The 21,794-nt window shown below is 38.3% G+C and overlaps 1 protein-coding gene across 1 annotated transcript in view; it reads left to right on the forward strand.

Annotated features, from left to right (window-relative positions):
• Window positions 1-21,794, forward strand: part of LOC114650147 (phosphatidylethanolamine-binding protein 4) — a 701,255-nt gene that overhangs the window by 385,023 nt on the left and 294,438 nt on the right. Inside the window, exon 4 of the mRNA XM_051935655.1 lies at window positions 18,505-18,603. Within this exon, the coding sequence (XP_051791615.1) occupies window positions 18,505-18,603 (99 nt within the window). The remainder of the gene's footprint in view (window positions 1-18,504; window positions 18,604-21,794) is intronic.

The raw sequence follows: 21,794 nt of genomic DNA on the forward strand, positions 1-21,794 counted from the left end.
GATGTGGACCTGGTGGATTGAACTAAGTATCTGCATGTTGAGGTTTAAGTCGGTTTATAAACTGGGGGCTTCTTTGACTTCTAAAACATGGTAGGATAACTGTTTTTAGCTGATTAATATTATGCTTTGAGTTCTTTTTATTTTATTCATTTGAGACATCACTTCATTGTCACTGTCATTAATAGCTCAAATAAGTATATTTGCCAGCACAGAAAAATTTATATCAGGATCCAAACATGAATACAAACATTCTGGCTTTCAGTTATTTCCCTTTGTTTCCAGAGGAACACTATTTGATGTCTGCTAGAGAGGCCTACGGCACACACAGTGTGCTGCCAAGCAAGAAATAAGAAAAAGGAGAAGACTTGTTGTCTTTTCTCCTTCAGACTGTACACTTTCAAGGGGCATCCACTCATGTGAGTGACCATCCTCATTATGTTGGTAGTGACCCACATAAATACTACATTCCCAGCTTCTGAAAGGACGCTTGGGCAAAGTATGAAATGACTATATTTTTAGGATCTTCATGGTAAAATATGATGTGACCTACAATTTGTATTACATTTTGGCAGCTCACATTTAAAAAAGATTTTTCTGAGCTGTTTCTCGTAAATGTACAGATGAAATGTTTTCTCTGTATGCATGTTTCATTTTGTTATGTCATGAGGTCATGAGTTAGAGCAGTGGTTGTCGAGTTCAGTCCTGGCGGACCCTGTGGACTGCAGGTTTTTATTCCAACCAGTTCACAATCAAGATATTTTTTATTCTGTTATTTAAAAGGAATTCTGAAAAAATATATATATATTTTTGCCTAGAGCCAAAGGCTTAAGTTTCCTTTGGCATTTTCTGTATAATTCACTCTTTTTTATAAGGTTTGCTCCCTTTATTATCCCATAATGCTGACAACAGCATACTAAAAGTGAGCAGTTACTTAAGTGCCATGTTTGCTTGTCTGCTCATTTGTAAGAAACGTTTTTTAATAAGCACCTGTTAAGAACTGGAAAACTCCTTTTGACCCATTAGAATTTTTTTTTGCTTTAGGTAAATTTTTTTCAGTTTATAAGACTTTCATGATTTGAAAAGTGATTTTTTTTTGTTTTTAGTTTTAAATGTGTCAAACTGCCATTTTAGAATCTTTGCCGATGGATAATGTGCTACAAAGAGACCTGATTGTTAAGAAGGAGTGCCTCCTAAGAGGCAACAAGATTAGTGTCACAAAGATTCTCTTACAGAGTCCGACACAGGACCAGTAACCCTTTGCCTGAGATTATGAATGTGACCTGTGAACAAGTGTGGATTAGTGATTTAGGCTTGGATGTTCTGGCCTGGGGTGGCACGGTGGTAGCACTGCTGCTTAGCTGTAAGGTGACCTGGGTTCGCTTCCCGGGTCCTCCCTGCGTGGAGTTTGCATGTTCTCCCCGTGTCTGCATGGGTTTCCTCCGGGTGATCCAGTTTCCTCCCACTGTCCAAAGACTTGAAGGTTAGGTGCATTGGCGATCCTAAATTGTTCATAGTGTGTGCTTGCTGTGTGTGTATCCTGCGGTGGGCTGGCACCCTGCCCGGGGATTTGTTCCTGCCTTGCACCCTGGGATTGGCTCCAGCAGACCCCCTTGACCCTGTGTTAGGATATAGCGGGTTGTTCTGGTCTGATTCATAACCTTTTCATTCTCTGTCTTAGCATTTTGGCTCTGGTTGATCATAGAGCTCTAGTGAATAACTCCTTGCAATTTGTGTCTGACTATAAGAACGGTTTAGCCCTCTGGTTTTCATAGAACATCACAGTCTCTCAGTTTTGTTTTTAGTTTAATTGTGAAAAGACACACACATCTCCTTATCTGTTGTTAATTACATCTTGGCAGTTGTTCTCTCTGTCTTTTTTTTTGTCGGCAGATTATTCAAAGGGGATAAAAAGGCAGGCAGTTACCGATCGCGCTGTGGGCTCGCCGAACTGCTTCTGGTTTTCACAACTGCCATAATAGCAGATAAATGATAACAGCAATGAAGTCATTTTTCCCTTTTAGCTTTCTGTGTTGTATGTACACTTGTCTGCATTGCTTATTGCTAATCATCAGCATTTGAAAGCAAGTAAGGGTGTAACCACTACATAAACTAAATTAGTAAATTAAAAGGATAACAGCAAAAGAAAATTCAGGAACATAACTTAATCTAGGCCTCATAACTAAATAATGACAAAACGGCACATTGATCATAAAATTCTTTGGAATTAAAACGTTCAGTCATGGCACTATCCCTTAGGACTAAACTCAAACACTATGAAATGAGAGCCGTTATTTTACATCCTTCTGTAAGTATTGTTTGAAGTTTAAGTGATGTAGCCAGATGATACAGCAAACCAAAAATAGATACTAATAACATATCACTGAGTGTCCAAGGAGGTAAGTTGAGTAAAAACAATCTGGTCTTCCACCACAAGTTGTGAAACAGCAAAGCGGAAAGTTCCTTGAAGTAATAGAGAAATAGACGTCCTTAAAAACTTTCAACCATTTGTTGATGTTAGACAGTTGGAAAAGAGCATATGGCAGTTACAGCTTGGTTATGCAGAGTAAGCAACTTGTTGAACATTATTTAGAATTTTTAATTTCAAGCATTTACTTCATTTTGAAGCTGAATCTTGTGGCTGTTTGTTGCCTGTGACTGCATTGCTTTTACTTCGGATTCTCTGTTTTTTCTCTCACATCTCAAAAGACATGGAGGTTAATTGTTGATTCCAAATTGGTCTTGTGAGTGTGAGTGAGTACTGGAATGTTCTGGCTACTGGGCCATTCCTTGCCTTGTGCTAGTGATTCAAAGAGAGTCATTGGCCCCACACAACTCTGTACTGAAAAAATTACGTTTCAGGACATTATGTTTGAGATTTTTTTTATTCATTTGTGGAATGTTATAAGATTGTCCAACATGAAATGCTATTAAAATTCTACATCATCCCAAGGTCCCTAAACATGAATTCTATCAAGTCTCCTACTGTATATTTTACAGAAAATTATATGTGTTTTGTAGTAAAATAGTAACTAACTAGTAAGAAAGGAAAACCCCAATTAAATTTATTATCTTAACTTGTCACTTCTGTAGAGCACATGCCTGCTTCTCCTTCTCAGGACTACAGACTGACCTGATGTTGACACAGGCACCCTTTTTCAAGATATATCATTTGCTTCAGCCATGTTGAAGATACGCTGGAATCCTTTATGCTAAGGGGAAGACACTTCTGGCTCTAGACAAAGCCCCTTTCCTCCCTGTTTCCCATTTCAGTCCTCATAAGGCCAGCAGATAGCTCCATGATGTAAGGCTTATGTACTAATAAACAACTCACTACAATATGTACGCAAGAAATAATTTCACTATTCTCTGTACATGTATAATTTGACTTGAAAGTAAAGTCTACATAAGGTAATGAATCTCTCTCTCTCTCTCTCTCTCTCTCTCTCTATATATATATATATATATATATATATATATATATATATATATATATATATATAAATATATATACATACAGTATGGACACTATATAAATACAGTACGTATATATATATATGTACACACATTCTGTAGAACATTAATGCAATAGTCTTTAGTCTATATTTGTTTATATGGCATATCTGTCTTTTCCATATTTTTAAGGACTCAAATATATCTGTTCATTTGTTTATTTATTTATTTATTTATAGTAAGCATGTGGCAAAAAAAAAAATGCTTGCCACCCAAACGTTTCAAGCAAGAATTGTGAAATGCATTTTGCTAATTAAAATATTTTTTCTCACAAATAAATACACTCAATTTTACACCTAACATTTTGCTAATGCTGTCCTATTTCTTCTCTCGTTATGCTCGCTTTCTCTCTCTCTCTTTTCTCTCTCTGTCTCTCTTGGTTTCTATAGTTTTCTAGGAAGAAGATGACAAAGAATTTCCAGTGCTTGTTGAAATGATCTTGGCAGTGAATCAAATTCAGCAAGAGCATTTTTTTATTTCAACCATAGGAGTAAATTAAACAAAAAATAATTTCTTTTTATATATGATTCTACACCCTGTTGTACAGATTCAGTACTTGCTGGGCATTTAGTGGCTGCAGGTCTTCTTTGCAGCCTATGAGTCTAACTGCTGTTACTTTGATCCTGTGAAGGAGTCTTTAGTCTAATTATACACCTTGTTTACCTAATTTGGCTTTTCAGAAAAATTTGGCAGAGTAAATTCTGACTTTGAGTTCTGGAGATCACAGAAGTGGATAATGAAGTAAAATTACTACTTAAAACATAAATCACAGGAAAAGAAAATGCAGTTCACTGATTTGTAGGGTTCATTTATAAGGAGGTGGCCTGACTCTTACAGTAGAGACTCTAAAAGACCAAATAGTGCTAATGTTCATTAAATATTAAGTTCTAAACAAATGGCTCAGTTAAGCAAGGAGTTAATAAATGTTATACATGAAGTTAAATGTGAAATGTGAAGAAGCATGGCAGTAAAAAAATCCCTAGCCCTATCCCAATTTAATTTACTCTCTTGAGCTAAGCCTTAACTTTTGGCAAGGTATAGCTCAGCTTGACTTAGCATTTTTGTCTCCTGCTTTCATTTGCCAACATAGGTGGCAGCACTTGTGTGTATGGTGGCATAAATCAGATAGAGCATTCTGAAGTTGAAGGCACTGATAACAAATGTTTTACTTATAAGGCAACTTGATTGCAGCTTTGTTCACATTTATATGTATGTGTACATTTACGACAACTCTGACCCACCCATACACGTGATTTCAGAGAAACTGGGAAATGATGACACCTTTGATGAAGTAGGAAAATGCAGCCAAACCCACGAAATGATGAGTTGTGTGTATAATAATTCATATCACTGAGTTGTTACTATAATGTGCATTAACATGGTAAACATACTAAAACTCAAATGTGGTGAATGTGATGTGCAGACTCTGTTGTAGTTCCCTTTTAAGAGGGCCAGTGCTGCATATTTGCACTGAAGATCTGTTTTGATTTTTTGTCAGTTTATATTGGCTGCTTGTTATCACTTCTCGTGATTAGAAACTAATGTAATCACGTGTCAATAGTTCCATTAAGTAAACAGAAAAGGTGTTATTCACTTCATATGTGTACTGTAGAAAGCTATAAATATTGTGTCCTTACGCATATTCATAGCCAATTGATTTGATACAATATGGCTTCTTTGGCACTGCTTGAAGAGGATACAAATGGTCATATACAGTGAGGAACATAAGTATTTGAACACTCTGCGATTTTGCAAGTTCTCCCACTTAGAAATCATGGAGGGGTCTGAAATTCACATTGTAGGTGCATTCCCATTGTGAGAGACAGAATGTAAAAAAAAAAAAATTCAGGAAATCACATTGTATGATTTGTACAGAATTTATTTGTATTGCACTGCTGCACATAAGTATTTGAACACCTGAGAAAACCAGTGTTAATATTTGGTACAGAAGCCTTTGTTTGCAATTACAGAGGTCAAACGTTTCCCGTAGTTCTTGACCAAGTCTGCACACACTGCAACAGGGATTTTGGCCCACTCCTCCACACAGATCTCCTCTAGATCTGTCAGGTTCCGGGGCTGGCGCTGAGCAACATGGCGTTTCAGCTCCCTCCAAAGATTTTCGATTGGATTTAGGTCTGGAGACTGGCTGGGCCACTCCAGAACCTTGATATGCTTCTTATGGAGCCACTCCTTGGTTATCCTGGCTGTGTGCTTCAGGTCATTGTCATGTTGGAAGACCCAACCACGACCCATCTTCAGTGCTCTGACTGAGGGAAGGAGGTTGTTGCTCAAAATCTCACAATACATGGCCCCATTCATCCTCTCCTTAATACAGTGCAGTCGTCCTGTCCCCTTCACAGAAAAGCACCCCCAAAGCATGATGTTTCCACCCCCATGCTTCACAGTAGGGATGGTGTTCTTGGGATGCAACTCCTCCTTCTTTTTCCTCCTAACACGGCGAGTGAAGTTTAGACCAAAAAGTTCTATTTTGGTCTCATCTGACCACATGACTTTCTCCCATGACTCCTCTGGATCATCCAGATGGTCATTGGGAAACTTCAGACAGGCCTGGACATGTGATGACTTGAGCAGGGCAACCTTCCATGCAATACGTGATTTGAAACCATGACGGCATAGTGTTCTACCGACAGTGACCTTTGAAACTGTTGTCCCAGCTCTCTTCATGTCATTGACCAGCTCCTCCCGTGTAGTTCTGGGCTGATTCCTCACCTTTCTTATCATCTGTGATACCCCACGAGGTGAGATCTTGCATGGAGCCCCAGTCCGAGGGAGACTGACAGTCGTCTTTAGCCTCTTCCATTTTCTGACAATTGCTCCAACAGTTGATGTAGATCCACCAAGCTGCTTGGCAATTGCCCCGTAGCCCTTTCCAGCCTTGGAGGTCCACAATTTTGTCTCTGGTGTCTTTTGCAAGCTCTGTGGTCTTGCCCATGGTAGTAGTTGGAGTCTGACTGACTGTGGGGAGGACAGGTGTCTTTAAAGAGCTCAGACAGGTGCTACTAATTAAGATTACTAAGTGGAGGAGAGGTGGACTTCTTAAAGGCAGAGTAACAGGTCTTTGAGAGCCAGAATTCTTGCTGATTGCCAGGTGTTGAAATACTTATGTGCAGCAGTGCAATACAAATAAATTCTGTACAAATCATACAATGTGATTTCCTGAATTTTTTTTTACATTCTGTCTCTCACAGTGGGAATGCACCTACAATGTGAATTTCAGACCCCTCCATGATTTCTAAGTGTGAGAACTTGCAAAATCACAGGGTGTTCAAATACTTATGTTCCTCACTGTATGTAGTGCACAAGCTTTTAGGGACTAGCAGGATTTTTTTGCCCCTATTCATGGCTGGCTTAAAGTCTGATTTAGGCAACCAAGATCCAATCTCTTACAACTATGGCATTAGAAAGGCAGGCTGCTTGAAATCGGGCTATACCTGTTCATCTGCAGGTTTTAACAACAGTTGACTTTCAGACAACAGGCACCAGAGGGAAGTGACCGACAGGTCAGGAATATCTTTACCAAGCTTCAGTTCCATTATGCCCGACTGATGAGCTGCTACATTTAGTTTCTGTATGGCGTGGGTATAGAGGCCAACATGAAAAGGCAATTGGCAGCAGTGTCTAGTTTTCCTAATGTCAGCTAGTCAGTCATTTTCTAACCCAGGTTTGCAGGGGCTGCAGGTGCCTATCACAGCTAGCATAGGGCACAAGGCAGGTAGAGTACAAACCCATCATTGAACATCACAGGATGACCACACTCAAACACACCCCCAAATACACACGGGCCTATTCAGTAACATTAATCCACCTAACCTGCATATCTTTGGACTGTGGGAGGAAACCCACCCAGACACAAGGAGAATATGCAAACTCAGCATAGGGAGGACCAGGATGTAAATCCTGGTCTCAGTACTGCTTGGCAGCAGCACTACCACTGCATCACCAGTTTTCCTAACATAATCAGAACAGCTAACATTACGAATATTGTAATAGGGATACCTAGTGAGAATAAAGCTGCTTTTGTTAACCATAAGCAGCAACATTCCATTGATGTACAAGTCATCTGTGATACCAAAATTAGGTTGAAAAATGTTGTGGACAGTGTCAACCCATGATTCATTTATATTTAAGCAAAGTAGTTCTGACAGATTAGTTGCTGATGGTACCGTATGAGATGGCTGGCTTGTTGGTAAGGTAACTGGTTGAATCCTCAGTTTTTCACATAGCGTATTCTATTCATGTAATAATAATCATGTGACTACATTTGTCAAATGATAGTTGATACCTGCAGTGACAAGAATTACACTCAAAAGTTATAAAAAGGTTTGGGGCAACCACCCGTGTATTATCCCTGACTGCAACTGGGTTTTTAGAAAAATTAATCACACAGATGTGCATAAGTCAGAGTCCAATACAGAACTGTTCAATTGGTGGTAAGTTGGCAGTTTTAAAGGCCCATACAGGATATGATGTCAAAGGAGCCAGAACTGGAAGAATCTTCCTCCATAGGCTCGGACCCGGACGTGACTTCATCAGAATTCCCAGAACTAGGAAAGTCCTCTTCCATAGGTTCGGGACCGGAAGTGACTTCATCAGAGTGGCTGGAACCGGAACAGACGTGAAAGGGCCCAGAACCAGAAGTGACGTCATCAGGAAAAGGCAGAATTTTCTGTGAACGGTCTGCAAGACAGTGAGAAAATCAGTCAGCGCACGCTGCCACCCCCTGGTCTGGCATGGGACTACTCTCATTCAGGCCTTTTAGCAGCCTCCCATGCGCACGTATGTGACACTGCTTAGATACTGGCACCTTATGCCTTTCCCCGACCCCCAGAGTACGGAAAAGAGGCACTGCAAGGCAGTGCAGAATGCACCATAGGACTCCTCAAATGCACGTTACAGTGTTTGGATGTGTCAGGCAGCAGGCTGCTGTACTTGTCAGCGTAGCTTTTTCAGCATCATGATTACACACACACGAGGTTGATTAGCATGGTATATATATTGTTGTTTCAGAGTCCCAACTTGGCAGAATTTGAGGCATGTTCATGCATGTACATTTGCAAAATGATTAAAAGTGAATTGTGTACAAATGTGCATATTCCAGGTTTTATAAATGAAATATTTTTTGCCATTTGCATTTCCTCTTTTTTAGTGTTGACATACTTTCACATTCAAAACCAGAAACAAGGAGATGGTGATGTGTGCTCTTCTCCTTGCAGGGACCATCTGTTTAATGATGGAAATGGTTATTTATCTCAACCTCACTAGTGTTATGTTTATCCCAAAAATGTTACATTTTTTCAACAAGAAAAAATGTTATTATGTGTGACAGAAAAATGTAAATACCAAAATGTCAACATTAATTCAGTAGAAAAGGTATGTGTAGTGCTCACTGCTGTATTGATGCTGATTTGGTACATGTCCTTCATGTGATATGTTTTGAAACAGTCACCTGCGCACAGTCTGATGTTGCATTTAGGACAGTACAAGCGTGTTTCTTCACACCCTTTCCCTATTATAGTTTTCCTATTGCTTGAGGGTAGAATGTCAGTGCCTGATTCGCATGAAGTAACGCACCCATTTGTTATTGCAGGCCACCACATTGTAAGGTTTAGTGACTTCCACATTTCTCCTTGCACAAACACTGACATTTGCTGCGTTGTGATCAGTGCTTAGGGGGCTAATGTCTTTTTTGTCCTCCTTCTTAGTTATAGTTTGTTTGTCTGTTTTGCCACAAAGCTACTTGCACCATGGTGAAACTTCACGGGACAAATTCACTATGCCTATCACAGCTGTTTGGTGAAACTGTGTCATATGCATCAGTTTCACTATCCATGTCAGAGTCCCTTCTGTCAGATCCAGTGCATTACAGAGGGTAAATAATTTACAACAAAATGATAAACTACTGCCTCTCACTCATATAAATATAATTTGTATGTTTTATATTGTTGAGAGGATGGAGTAAATTTGGCTTATGACTGCCATTTTTTACAATTTGAAGATGAGATTCAAAGATTTGGGGTAAGAAAAAAAGAAAAGAAATGCATAAGATATGCTTTGGGTAAAGAATAGATGAATACAGAATTTGCATCTGTCTTAAGTCATAAGATGTCTATACCATTTACCTAAAGATGAACCTTTAATCCTATTCTCGGGTCTTACCTTCTCCAGATTCTGTATCTTCATGTGCCTTTGACTCCTGCTGCCTCCTCGATTCATTACACTCCCTCTGAATGCTGAGCCCCTTGTGTCCCCAAGGCTATGGTTCACATTTGTTTGAAGTAGGATTTCTGCCTATTGGCTGTTCTTGATCTGAGCGTTTAATGCTGTTGATGTATCTGTGAACCATATGTTGTCATGTGATTTATCTTAAACACAGATTCTGTTCTTTACTTGCTAACTAACATTCTAGCTTTGCATATGTTAGAAAATTCTTTTCCAACCTAATACAAGCCAAAATCACCCTGAATACCCTCAGATCATCTGTTGTTTTTAACAATACCTGCCTCTGTCCTTTGGAACTTAAACTCACTCAACTCTTAGTTCCCAGCTGCAGCCGTTGAGTTCCACACATGTCGGTGACTGCAGGGAGGGCAAAAGGCTGCTCCTTTTTATTTTTATTGTGCGCTTGGAGAATTAAATATTCCAATTAGATAAATGGATGAGGGACCATCATTAGCGAGTGTAGTGTGCTGTATAAAAGTGTGTTTTAAAAGAAAATGCTAATTAGTTTTTGCATATCAACTGACCTTCAGTGGTGAGTCACCAGTTATGATATATCTATTTATTTTTTTGTTGTATTGAGCCCATTGTTTGGAGAGTTGTGCTTGAAGCTCTCCCAGGAAAAGCTTGTGGATAATAGAACTAGCACTAGAAATCAATCTGTTATAGTCTATAGCTAAGTATAGCTCATTGTAAACATATATCAGCATTTATTTCACTTGATCAGAGTCTGATAATATTTCTTTTTAAATTAAAAAAAAAATCTGAATCTGGTGTCTAATTCAAGTGTCTTCAACCAACTGGATTACTTTCAGCTTTTACTTTATGCTATCCAAAAACTGCATTGCTAACAATACTGTATGTTCAAAATGCATCAACATTTATTTAGAGAACATTCAAGTCGAGTGGGATTCTCCATATCTTAAAATAAACAGGTGTAGAATTTGAAGTTGCTAAGAGAAAGTTGACTGTTGCCACAAGCTCTTATATCTACATTGGTGACACAGGAGTGCAGAGTTTAGCATCACTGCCTTACAGCTCTCAGCCTGGTCATTGATTGTATCACATTTCTATGGTCCCTCCACCTCTGCATGTGTCTTTCTCTGTGTACTTCAGTTTTTCTCTAACATCTTAATTATGTACAGTTTGAGTTCATTTGTGAAATTAAATTGTTCAGTGAATTTATGTATAGATAGAATAGATAACTTTATCCCTATAACTATGACCTGAATTAAGCAGGTTAAATAATTGATGGATATATGGCAATATCCAGGTTTTTATTTTATGCTTATTTTATACTTTCAGGAATTTTTGTTGCTCACTTTCTACTCAAGTCTCAGCACACATATACTGTATGCGAATCTGATAGGGAAAATAAATTTATGTAGATGCTGAAATTACAATGTTTACAGCACCCTCACAGCTTCTTTTAGAGGCATACCTGCATATGAAAGATGCAGGTTTATCTAGTAATAAGTGGAAGCTGCACCTATGGAATGATTAAATAAAAATGTATTTTTTTGTACTAGATAGCTGCTTTATTATTGCTACTCTTATATTGCTAATTTGAAAGCCACATAGAAATTGCCGCCTGGCTCCATCTGTGGTGTTCCTGTGGTGCTGAATGCACAGCTCTGCTATTATGGATGTTCTCTGAGGCTGCCATCTGATTATTTGTTATGCTTCAGAAACAGAACAAACTGCGTTTTTTATGTTTGCCGTCCGTCCATCCATCCTATCCTTTTTTTGGTCCACAGCCTGCCTATCCTGTTCAGGGTCGAGATTATAAGGAGCCATGTGCTAGTAGCATTTTTTTGCTATGCAGGAATTAAGCAGCTATAGAAGTACAATCCATTGAAAGGCAAACATACGGACAAGTCACTCACACTGAGGAAGTTTAGAGCTGGCGGTCATCCTGAGCAGATATACTATACTTTATTGGCATTATAGTAGAAAATACATGAGTTATCCTTGATGATTATTTTTACTGTTTTATTTTTTTAACATTTTTTATTTAATGTTTTTTCCTTTCTTCCATTGTAACTTCTGACTTTTAAATCTACCATTTCAGCAGATACCAATGCACTCATAATATATGATAAAACATGGAAGTTAAGACTTTTGCTGTGTTGTGTAAATAATGACCCTATACACCTATATACTGTACCTAATACATCAATGGAGGTATGGTAGTTAGCAATAAATATTTAAAGTTGGACCTATGAAGGAAAACCATTGTCATTTGGTTTATGCTCTTTTAATTGAATTGACTGCGGTGGGCTGGCACCCTACCCAGGGTTTGTTTCCTGCCTTGTGCCTTGTGTTGTCTGGGATTGGCTCCAGCAGATCCCCGTGACCCTGTAGTTAGGATATAGCGGGTGGGATAATGGATGGATGGATAATTGAATTGAACTTGCCTGATATATTTTAAATCATGCATATCTGTACTTTACTTTGTTTATTGTATTGGCTGATTAAAAATAATTAACTAAGCAAATAAGTATCATATGAATTGCTCAATAACATGTATTATGGCATAATTTGTAAAGATGCCCTTAATTTCTTTACAGATCTGTACAGAGTTTGTATGTTCTTTCTGGATTTGCCTTCTGTGCAGAGTTACTTTTTTGCGGCTACTGTGTTTGTTTGTTTTTTTTGTGCAGAGTTACTGTTTTTTCTCTTTTTCTTCATGTGTTTGTTTTTTGTGCAGTTACTTTTTTGAGATAGGGTGTAAGGCAGTGATGCCTTAAAGATAGGGTGAGAAGCTCAGTCACCCGGGAGGGGCTCAGAGTAGAGCCACTGCTCCTCCGCATCGAGAGGAGTCAGATGAGGTGGCTCGGGCATCTGATCAGGATGCCTCTTGGACGCCTCCCTGGTGAGGTGTTCCGGGCACGTCCAACCGGGAGGAGGCCCCGGGGAAGACCCAGGACACGCTGGAGGGACTATGTCTCTCGGCTGGCCTGGGAACGCCTTGGGATTCTCCCAGAAGAGCTAGAAGAAGTGGCCGGGGAGAGGGAAGTCTGGGTATCTCTGCTCAAGCTGCTGCCCCCGCGACCCGACCTCGGATAAGCGGAAGAGGATGGATGGATGGATGGACTTTTTTGAGCCTAGTGCTGTCTGCTCTGGTCCGCTACAGTTGAGTACTGCAATAAACAGGTTCACAAACTAAATAAATGAATGAATAACATAAGGTCAGTTCTGTTGTGAAATAGTTTGCCTTTGGAACACTTCTATCTATTCTTTGTGCACAATGATGCCTTCTAACATTGTTAGTCTAAACAAGTTTGATTTGCAAACACTATGCTAATCATTTGGACTCCCGAGTTGTTCTTTTGCTCCTTTAGGTAATGTCAATTATATGTCCTGCCTTTTACGTGATAGTCAACTAGAAGCCTGGCTTTCAGTTCAACATAAAGCGATAAGCCTCAATGGGTTGTGCTGAAAACTGAAAAGTGTATTCTCTAAAAAAAAACAATCTTCCCTTTTCACTTTTGGTTGTAGCATTGGAAATTGGCAAGTGTCACATGCCAAGTGTTTTTGACATTCAAAATAGAGCAGAACTCTCAAAGATTTTTTTTATAAAAACAAACACAGAGCATTTAATGTATATAGACTGTTTCTATAGAGAACATCATCCTAATTGCTTTATATGTACCAAAGAACATTACCGTTTTTTATGTATATTTATGCGGCACCATCAGATTTTGTTACATATTGAAAGTCACTCAGTGAGTTAGAAGTGGGGGTTAAACTGGTAAAGTTATGGTCTAAAATGTCTGTTTGCTTTATACAATACATGACACCTTTCTAGCATTTCCTTAAGAACAACCGTATTCCCTCCCCCCCCCCGTAAAAAATGGCATATATTGTCATGCTTAATTTGTAATTTTTTATTGTAGGTTTGAAACTCATAGTATTATTTGCTGTTTGCAGTCTTTTCTCTATTTACAACTTACATTGGAAATGCATTTTAGGAGCCCATCAAACTGGATGAAGCAGGTTATACCACTTTTGTTGTTAATATGCTTTATGTTTTTTTTTTTGCTGCTCTGTTTCAAATTTACCCAGTTTAAATGTAAGTACTGTATATGAATAAGTGAGCTCTACAATGGATTGGTACCTGTTTATGGGTTGCTTGTTAAGGCCTCCCATAACCCTGATTTTGATTAAGCAAGTTTGAGAATTTTATTTTATAAAGTATTTAGTAGGGGACCTGAAGCTGCCTTGGAACCAACAAAATTAAAAAAAAAAATTCTGTAGTCTTCCCATGCACAAATGGGGAATCTGTGCAAAATTGGACTGAAATAAGTTCAACAGTGTGAATTTGAATTTTAAACAAGCACACACATTCCTGTTTAATCAATATATTAAATAAGCATATTAAACAATGTGCCAGACTCTTTTTGGAAGGGTGTAGTATTAAAAAAATAAAAAAGGGCTTTTAGGTCAGAAAAAAGTTTTCATGATGCCCAGAGCTATAAAGGATATGTGTGTGTGTATTTTTCTCCTTTAAAATTAGTAGCAGATACTGACAGTGTAGGGAAGCTCAGCCTTAAATAGGGCAACAAATTGTTTGGGGTGGGACTGGATGTTTGAAGCGTCAAATCCCAGTCTCAGTTATTTCTGCCGCTGATGCTGCAGTGTTCAGACACTGCCCTCCCTGCAGCCTGCCAAATAGGTCAAGGCTGATTCGTTGTCTGCTGAGAGGAATACTTGTGCGTTCAGGAGCTCTGGTGCACTCATGTTGTCACATGTATTATCCTGGGCATCACAGCTTAAAAACAGACTAGTTGGAAAAGCTTAAGAAAAAATGAAAGTTCATTTATTTGAATGTAAACCTTAATGTAATAAGGTCTAGGTAAAGCACTTTATTAAATATTATTTAGGTTTTGTTGTGGTTTGTTCTGATGACTAATCTTATCATTAACTCTGTCTATTTTTTAATGTACTTCAGTGTTATTTGGACACAAATAAGGGTAATTTTTAGGGCTAGAAAATACTTAAGAATGTTTACCATTTAAATTAATTTTAATTAAGTGTTTGCATTACAAAAATTTATTTTACATAAGAGATTCTCCATAACAGGTTAACTCCTTCTTAAAGAACATAAAGCCTGTATGCCTACCCATTTAATTTTGATGCACTCATTAAGATCTCTGCTCATGCTGCTGCAAGTTGAAGTTCCTTGGTTCATAGCTCATTGATTTTAATTTGATCTACAACCAAAAAAAGAAGGTAGTCTGAATTATCTTACATTTGTAAGAATTTTTTGAGTATATATAAAACAGATAGGGCTTTAAAATTTACTTGTGCTTTTGATACTTAAGTAAATTAATATCAGGTACTTTAAAACTTCTATTTGAATAGTTTGCTCAGTGCAAATTTTACTTTTACTTGGGTCACTTTCCAGAAAAGTATCTTTAGTTTTAATCAAGTGTGGTTGTTAAGTACTTTTTACATCACTCAGTAATTGAAAGTACTGTTTCATAATAGCCTTCAGTTTTATCTTTATTCTCTCCTCCACTTCTACCTTCAGTGGGTTGGGAGTGCATCCCACAACTGAGTGTGTCTTAATTAGCTTGTTGACTTAGTCTTGAGGCGGTGTTACCGGCCTAGCACACGACAGCATAGAGAATTAAGCTGACTATCACAGAGTTGTAGAACATGTAAAAGATGTCAAAATCCATGTTAAAGGAAGTCTCCGAAGAAGAACTGTAACTGTATTTGAGTCCCGCAAGATTATAATTCACTTTCCATCTGAAGACTTTTGTCAAAGGGATACTTTCTGAACTTTGAAGACCACTGAGATGGGAGACAGAGACACATATATGAATTAATTCCTGAATAAATTGGCATGTGTACTGTTTCACTAAAAATGGGCAACTCCGGGGCGCCTAAATAAATTTCCTCGCTGTCAAGAGTTTGGGGAATTTCTCAAAAATAACAAATACTCATTGAGACAAGTTAGATCTTTCCTCACATTCCCTCTACCCCTTTTCAACATCACAACTGAGCTTACATTGTTTAAAATATCTAGCTAGCTTCTTACAGTTTCTCCTCCAATATGTCAGTTCTTCTTTCTTGTTTCATCTTTCCAGCCCCTCTCTCCTGTTCACACTAGTTTGATTTAATTCAGCCATAGCAGTTCTGCTGGGGCACCAAAACCCTATTAGGATTGTTCCAGAAAACTACTGAAATAACAGGGTCCTTCTGGAAGGATGGCTGCCTCTCCATGTAGCTAGTTCAACCAATCTGTAAATGATCAGCCTTTCAGCTACTGTAATTCTTTGGTGCCTGCTAAAGCAACAGATAAATGTAAGAGTTTGTGCAGCATTTAGACTGTAAGCAATAATAGGTGGGAAGAGGGGCTCATTTTATTTCATTTAAATACATATTTATACAGATGGCTTCAAGTGAGCACTGGCTACGGGGGCAATCTGTCTCTTATGCATAGGCTACTTAACCAGAATGTACTTATATAAGAAGAGGAAATGAAAAGATTTAATCGGGGAAAAAATATATATTAAGACCTGTAGGAGCCAAGATTTGCACTCTCCTTATACTTCTTTCACTTGAGCACATGAGCGGAAGATTGTGCAACGTTAAATTTCCTCCTACTTGGTTGAATTTTGTCAGGTTGGAATTAGATTTAATTCCAGCCTTTTGAATAACCCCACTTTTTATATTGTGGTCATATTTAGGCCATCTATACATTCTCAAGTGTATTTGATTCACTTTTTTATCATGAAAGAGAGCTGGAATTTATTGTAGCAGCAATCTATGAAAGACATAATCTTGGCCTACATTCTTTGTAAGTTCATTAAGTATTCATCTCTTAATATGTATTAATAATATTCAAAGATGTGTTTTTATTATTATCATTATTATTATCTACTCCTTTTTAAGCATATCCTATATTTTTATGAAGAGCCTAAATGCAGACATAGACTACGCTCATCTATCTTTTACTGCGGCACCAGTGGGCCATTTTTGGCTTTGGCCTGCAGCATGACAACTTCTTGTCCCATCCTGCACTGTTGTGGCATCACAGAAAGCGCTAATGGAGAAGATTTCAAGTGCCGTGTTCATTCTGAGCGTGCCAAGTCTAATCAGAAAGGCTGGGCGTGATGTCTCTGTCCGTTTGCTTCACTGGGAATGTGCAAAATAAGAAAGCAATCATATGGTCCAGCAGATTTTAGGCTAAGTGCCAGCATGTTCTAAAACCTGTACACACGCTCATTCAATCTGCTTGCATGCTGCTGAAATGCAGGCACAGAGAGCCAGTCGGGGCTGTTGGATCCTGCCAGCTATTCTGTCTACAAGAGTCCAACTTTCTTCTCCTATTTAGAATTTCGCTCACAATAACTGATGACATCTTTTAGAATATCTTGTGGTAGCCCTGCTGAAATCCTAAAGTGGACTTCACTGCCACCTAACTTTTAATGTGATTTTTTTTTGTCTGATTCAATAAATACCAATGTGTTGTTTCAAGAATCACGTGCTGTAAACTTAAACTGCCTTAATTCTGTCGGATCACATGCTAACTAATTCACCAGACCCACAGAGCTGGTGTCATATTTTGGAACTATGATGTTCAATCTGAAAAGTGGACAATTTGGTTGAAAATTGATTTGCAGGTAGTAGGAGGAAAAAGAATGCAGCATAAATCATTGCAAGTTGCCTAGTCACTGTTTGGGTTAGAAAGTGACAGTGATAATTTTGACAAGATTTTAAGAGTAAGGAGGTTGCAGGTTAGACATCAGAGCAAAGTCAACTTTATAGTGTGCAGCATATAGTGGCAGTACAGTGTGATTTGGGCATGCCTATTAGTGGTAAATTTACAGAAGCAAGCTGAAAGCTACAGATGTGTCCTACTTTGGTTAAAATGATATGACCTGTGAGAGAGAAAATATGAAATAACAAATTGGTTTTACATACATACATACATTCTTCAGGGTCATGGGAGGCTATCATGGCTGCACTTGAGTGCAAGGCAGGAAACAGCCCTGGGTAGTGTGCCAGTTCATCAGAAGGCACACCCACACACACTCCCACTGGGGCCAATTTAGAGTTGCCAATCCACCCACCTTACACATCTTTGGGGATACTGGAGGAAAACTTGAGTACCTGGAGGAACACTTACTCAACAACACTAGGAAATGTACACATTCCACTCAGACAACAATTGGGCTTGGCGTTCACACCCAGGACAATAGATGCATGAGACAGCAAGCACTAAACACTGTGCCAACATTCTGCATAAAACTAACCATAAAAGGTTAATGATTATGTATAGGTTGCACGGTGGTTAGCACTGCTACACAAATCCAGGGTACTGGGTTCAAATCCTGTGACTTGTTGCTCTCAATATGGATTTTGCATGTTTTCCCCAAGTGTGGTGTGTTATTTCTCTTAGGATAGTCTGGCTTTCCTCCTGCATCCCAAAGATATGTCTGTTAGGTTAATTACCAATTTTAAATGGCACCAGGTAAATATCTATGTAAGTGGACCCTGCAGTAGATGGCATCGCCTTCAAACTTTCTTTCTGTCTTGTGCCCAGTGCTGCCCATGATAAACTCTGGTCCCCTACGACCCTAAATTGGATTAAGTGAATTTAAAAATGTTATGATATAATTGCCAATTGCAATTTAAAGCTCCTAGCCCAGCCTCATAGTCGTTTTCTTTTTTTTTTTCTCACAAAGCCATTTTATTTTGATCTATTTACATTATGCACTTGTGTTTGTTTTTCTTTTTCAGGCAAAGAAATACGTTCTGATTATGGTAGACCCAGATGCTCCGAGTCGCAACAGTCCCACGCGAAAATTCTGGCGACACTGGCTCGTCACTGACATCCCTGTGAGTAGTGCTTCCATTATGTCCACCCTTATGGCTGCTCATTTGTAACACACACTTTGTGTATCTTTTCTTTCCCTCCTGCATGTTTTCCATCATTTTGTCTTGCATATTAAACTAACTAGAAAGGTTTTTTTTTTTTTTCTTGGCATGTATTTATTTTTTGTGATACTTCTGCATCTATATTTAGAATTGTAGCAAATCGGTAACACCTTCCCTTATGGGATGAAAGTATGAGAACAATGGTGTTGATTTTTAGGTGGAAATCTGAAGACAAAAAGGGGTGGAAATTAACTTTATAAATGCCTTTAAATTTTACTATGAACTGTTTATATGCTCTTCATATATCTATATTTGTGAGTGCACATGTGTATGAATGCAAAGTACATCGAGTTACAATAAATGTTTTATTACATGACAAACCAAAAAGTATATTTATTGTTATTTAATATATCCTGGCTGAAGGATAATAGAATTGTGTCCTCTGGAGATGACTGGCAAAGATGGAGGTTTCTATGACAAAAAGGGAGGGGGTTGTGCACTTGCATAGCAACAATGCGTAGCATTTCAACGGGTCTTGAAAAGCTTTAATTAATGCATTGCTATAACAGTTAAGCAGTAACATTAAGGCCAACCTCTTGGATGTGCAATGGTGATTATACAGAAAGCTGGGAATGGAAGAGACTGGTTGCTGGTAACGTACGAACTGTAAGGATATTTTGGTAGAATTATTCAGTTCCAATGCCAGCTTTCTGTGCCTGTTCACTTTACTGTCTTTTGCAACCCTATTTCACTTTGAATTACAGGCAGCATCTTTATATGGAATACCTGCTGAATCTCCTTGGGTACAAGATTGCATTACCCAGTCAGTGTAGAGTTTCAGAACTGCTGATATGTCTACGTAAACCTTCTATTGCTATAAGGCTTTTTGCCAATTACACTAGAGAGTCAATTCAGTCAATAGACTTAAGAAACAGACTGGTCCCTTACTAGACAACACACTCTGTTTTTCAATCACCTGAATGGCCCAGTAAGTAAAAAGTTGAAATATGGACCGATTTTAGGTCTCATCAGTCTAAAATCATATCATCTAATGTCCTTGTTATCTGTAGTTTAAACTATTGCTGTGAATTAAAGCTTTCAAACCTGGATGCTTCCGACTCAGCCACTTGGGCCAAGATGTATAAAAATGATTTGATTCTCTCATAGAAGAGAATATGGCCCAGCAACAGCAACCTTAGTCTGCATATGTAGTCATTGCTGGTGTTGCAGTTCTCTTTCCCCAACCAGTCAAGTAAATAAATGGCGATCTGCACACCAGAAATGGTTCGTTCATTTTCTGAAGCAAGTGAGCACTCCAGGTCACTGCAATATATCCTTAGATTGTTACAGATATAAGAGCTAGACTACTTCTCTCTTTCTCTGTAAGCATATGAAGCTTACATATTGAGCAGAGCATTAGATTCAGTGCCTCCTGTTCCATGCAAATATTGTAGAGTCTCTTTCACTTTTAATTTGAAACCCTTCTTTGATGAATTGATAGTAGTTTATGGAGGCTGTTTGTTTAGAAAAACAGATTTAATAAACATTGGTTAACACTCCTGCCTCACAGCTTGAGAGTCCTGACTTAGGCAATGTCTAGGTTGGAATTCTATATGTAGTTTGCATGATCGCTTGTCGGTAAATTGTGAAGATTCCATTAACTGATAACTGTAACTTGTCCGGCATTAGTAAGTGTGGGGCGTGTGCAACTGTGCTTACAAAGGACCCTCACCTTGTCCAGGGTTGTTTCCTGCCTTGAAACTTTTCCTCCTGTAATCTGAACTGGATAAGTGGATAAAAATGAATGGAGGAGGAGTAAATACTCTGCTACAATATTTTCACAATCAGGATCTTTGAAAGTAGTGCGTCATTATAAACAGTTTCATATACTTTATTCTTGATGTGTAAGTGTTCTATGTTCCTCTAGTCATATTTCCAATTGTTGCCAGTAGTCAATACATACCATAAGCATTTAGATGTCACCCATTGAAGGCTGCATAGGGAACAAGAAAATTAGAATATTGTAACTGATTCCATCCTGTGCCTCTACTTTAGATTGCTCTTTAAAAAGTCAGTGACCATTTCCTGGCTGGCAAGTCATTTAGCTTCCTCGTGCTGCCCCTTTTCATGAAACTATGAGTAGGTGGCTACCACTGAATAATGTTTTTCTGTAGCCTTACTATATACTTGCTAAACAACTACTTGGAATACCCATCTTTTGCTTTTCCAACATTTTATATATAAATGGATGTAGGATGACACTGTGGAACAGATGTTCATTGGCTTAAGCACTTGTAAACCCCATGGTTACATGCTTTTATCACAAACATTTTCCTTCCTTCCATAGTCCAAAGACTTGCTATTGTTAATTTTGGTGACTCTGTGCAAGGCTGAGTATTAGCAGGATTGGTATCCCATCCAGGTTACATTTCTTGTATAGTACACATTGTTGCTAGGAGAAACTGTTGTTCCCTGAAATCTTGAATTGTACGCAATTTAGTCTAGTGACTAAGACACTGTGTTGTAAGCCCTATGGTTGGCAGATCAGTCAACATGTCTGACTCACTCTGCAACCAAGACATTTAACTTGCATGTAAATTATTGTACTATACCTCTGTTCATGTGAAGCCTCACAGAATGTTCTTCACTATAGAAAAGCTAATTCTATTGATATATTTTCAAATTTTCTTAAGTCAATTCACAACAAGGCAGGAACCAGTCCTGGGCACTAGTCCATTCCAGCTCATACTCACAGTTACTCATACTGTTTCAATTTAGAGTCACCAAATAATCTGACCACACAAGGGAAAAAGGAGAAAGTGTAAAATGCACAATGATGGTGCCTATACCTGAAACGGAACCTAGCAATCTGGAGCTCTAAAGTAGCAACACTAGCCAGTCTGCCACCTTAACACCTTTTAAAAAACTGCTCTGTTAAATAAAAATTGTCCACTTTGAAGATTTATAAAGATTTATGGATGATTAGATCAAACCCCTGTGCTTTGTTTGTGTGTGTGTGTGTGCGTGTGTGTGTGTGTTTCTGTATATATATATATATATATATATATATATATATATATATATATATATATATATATATATATATATATATATATATATATTGTGGCATGGGCGACCCGGACACAGACAGG

The sequence above is a fragment of the Erpetoichthys calabaricus genome, chromosome 1 (genome assembly GCF_900747795.2).
Source record: "Erpetoichthys calabaricus chromosome 1, fErpCal1.3, whole genome shotgun sequence".
Lineage (NCBI taxonomy): Eukaryota > Metazoa > Chordata > Cladistia > Polypteriformes > Polypteridae > Erpetoichthys > Erpetoichthys calabaricus.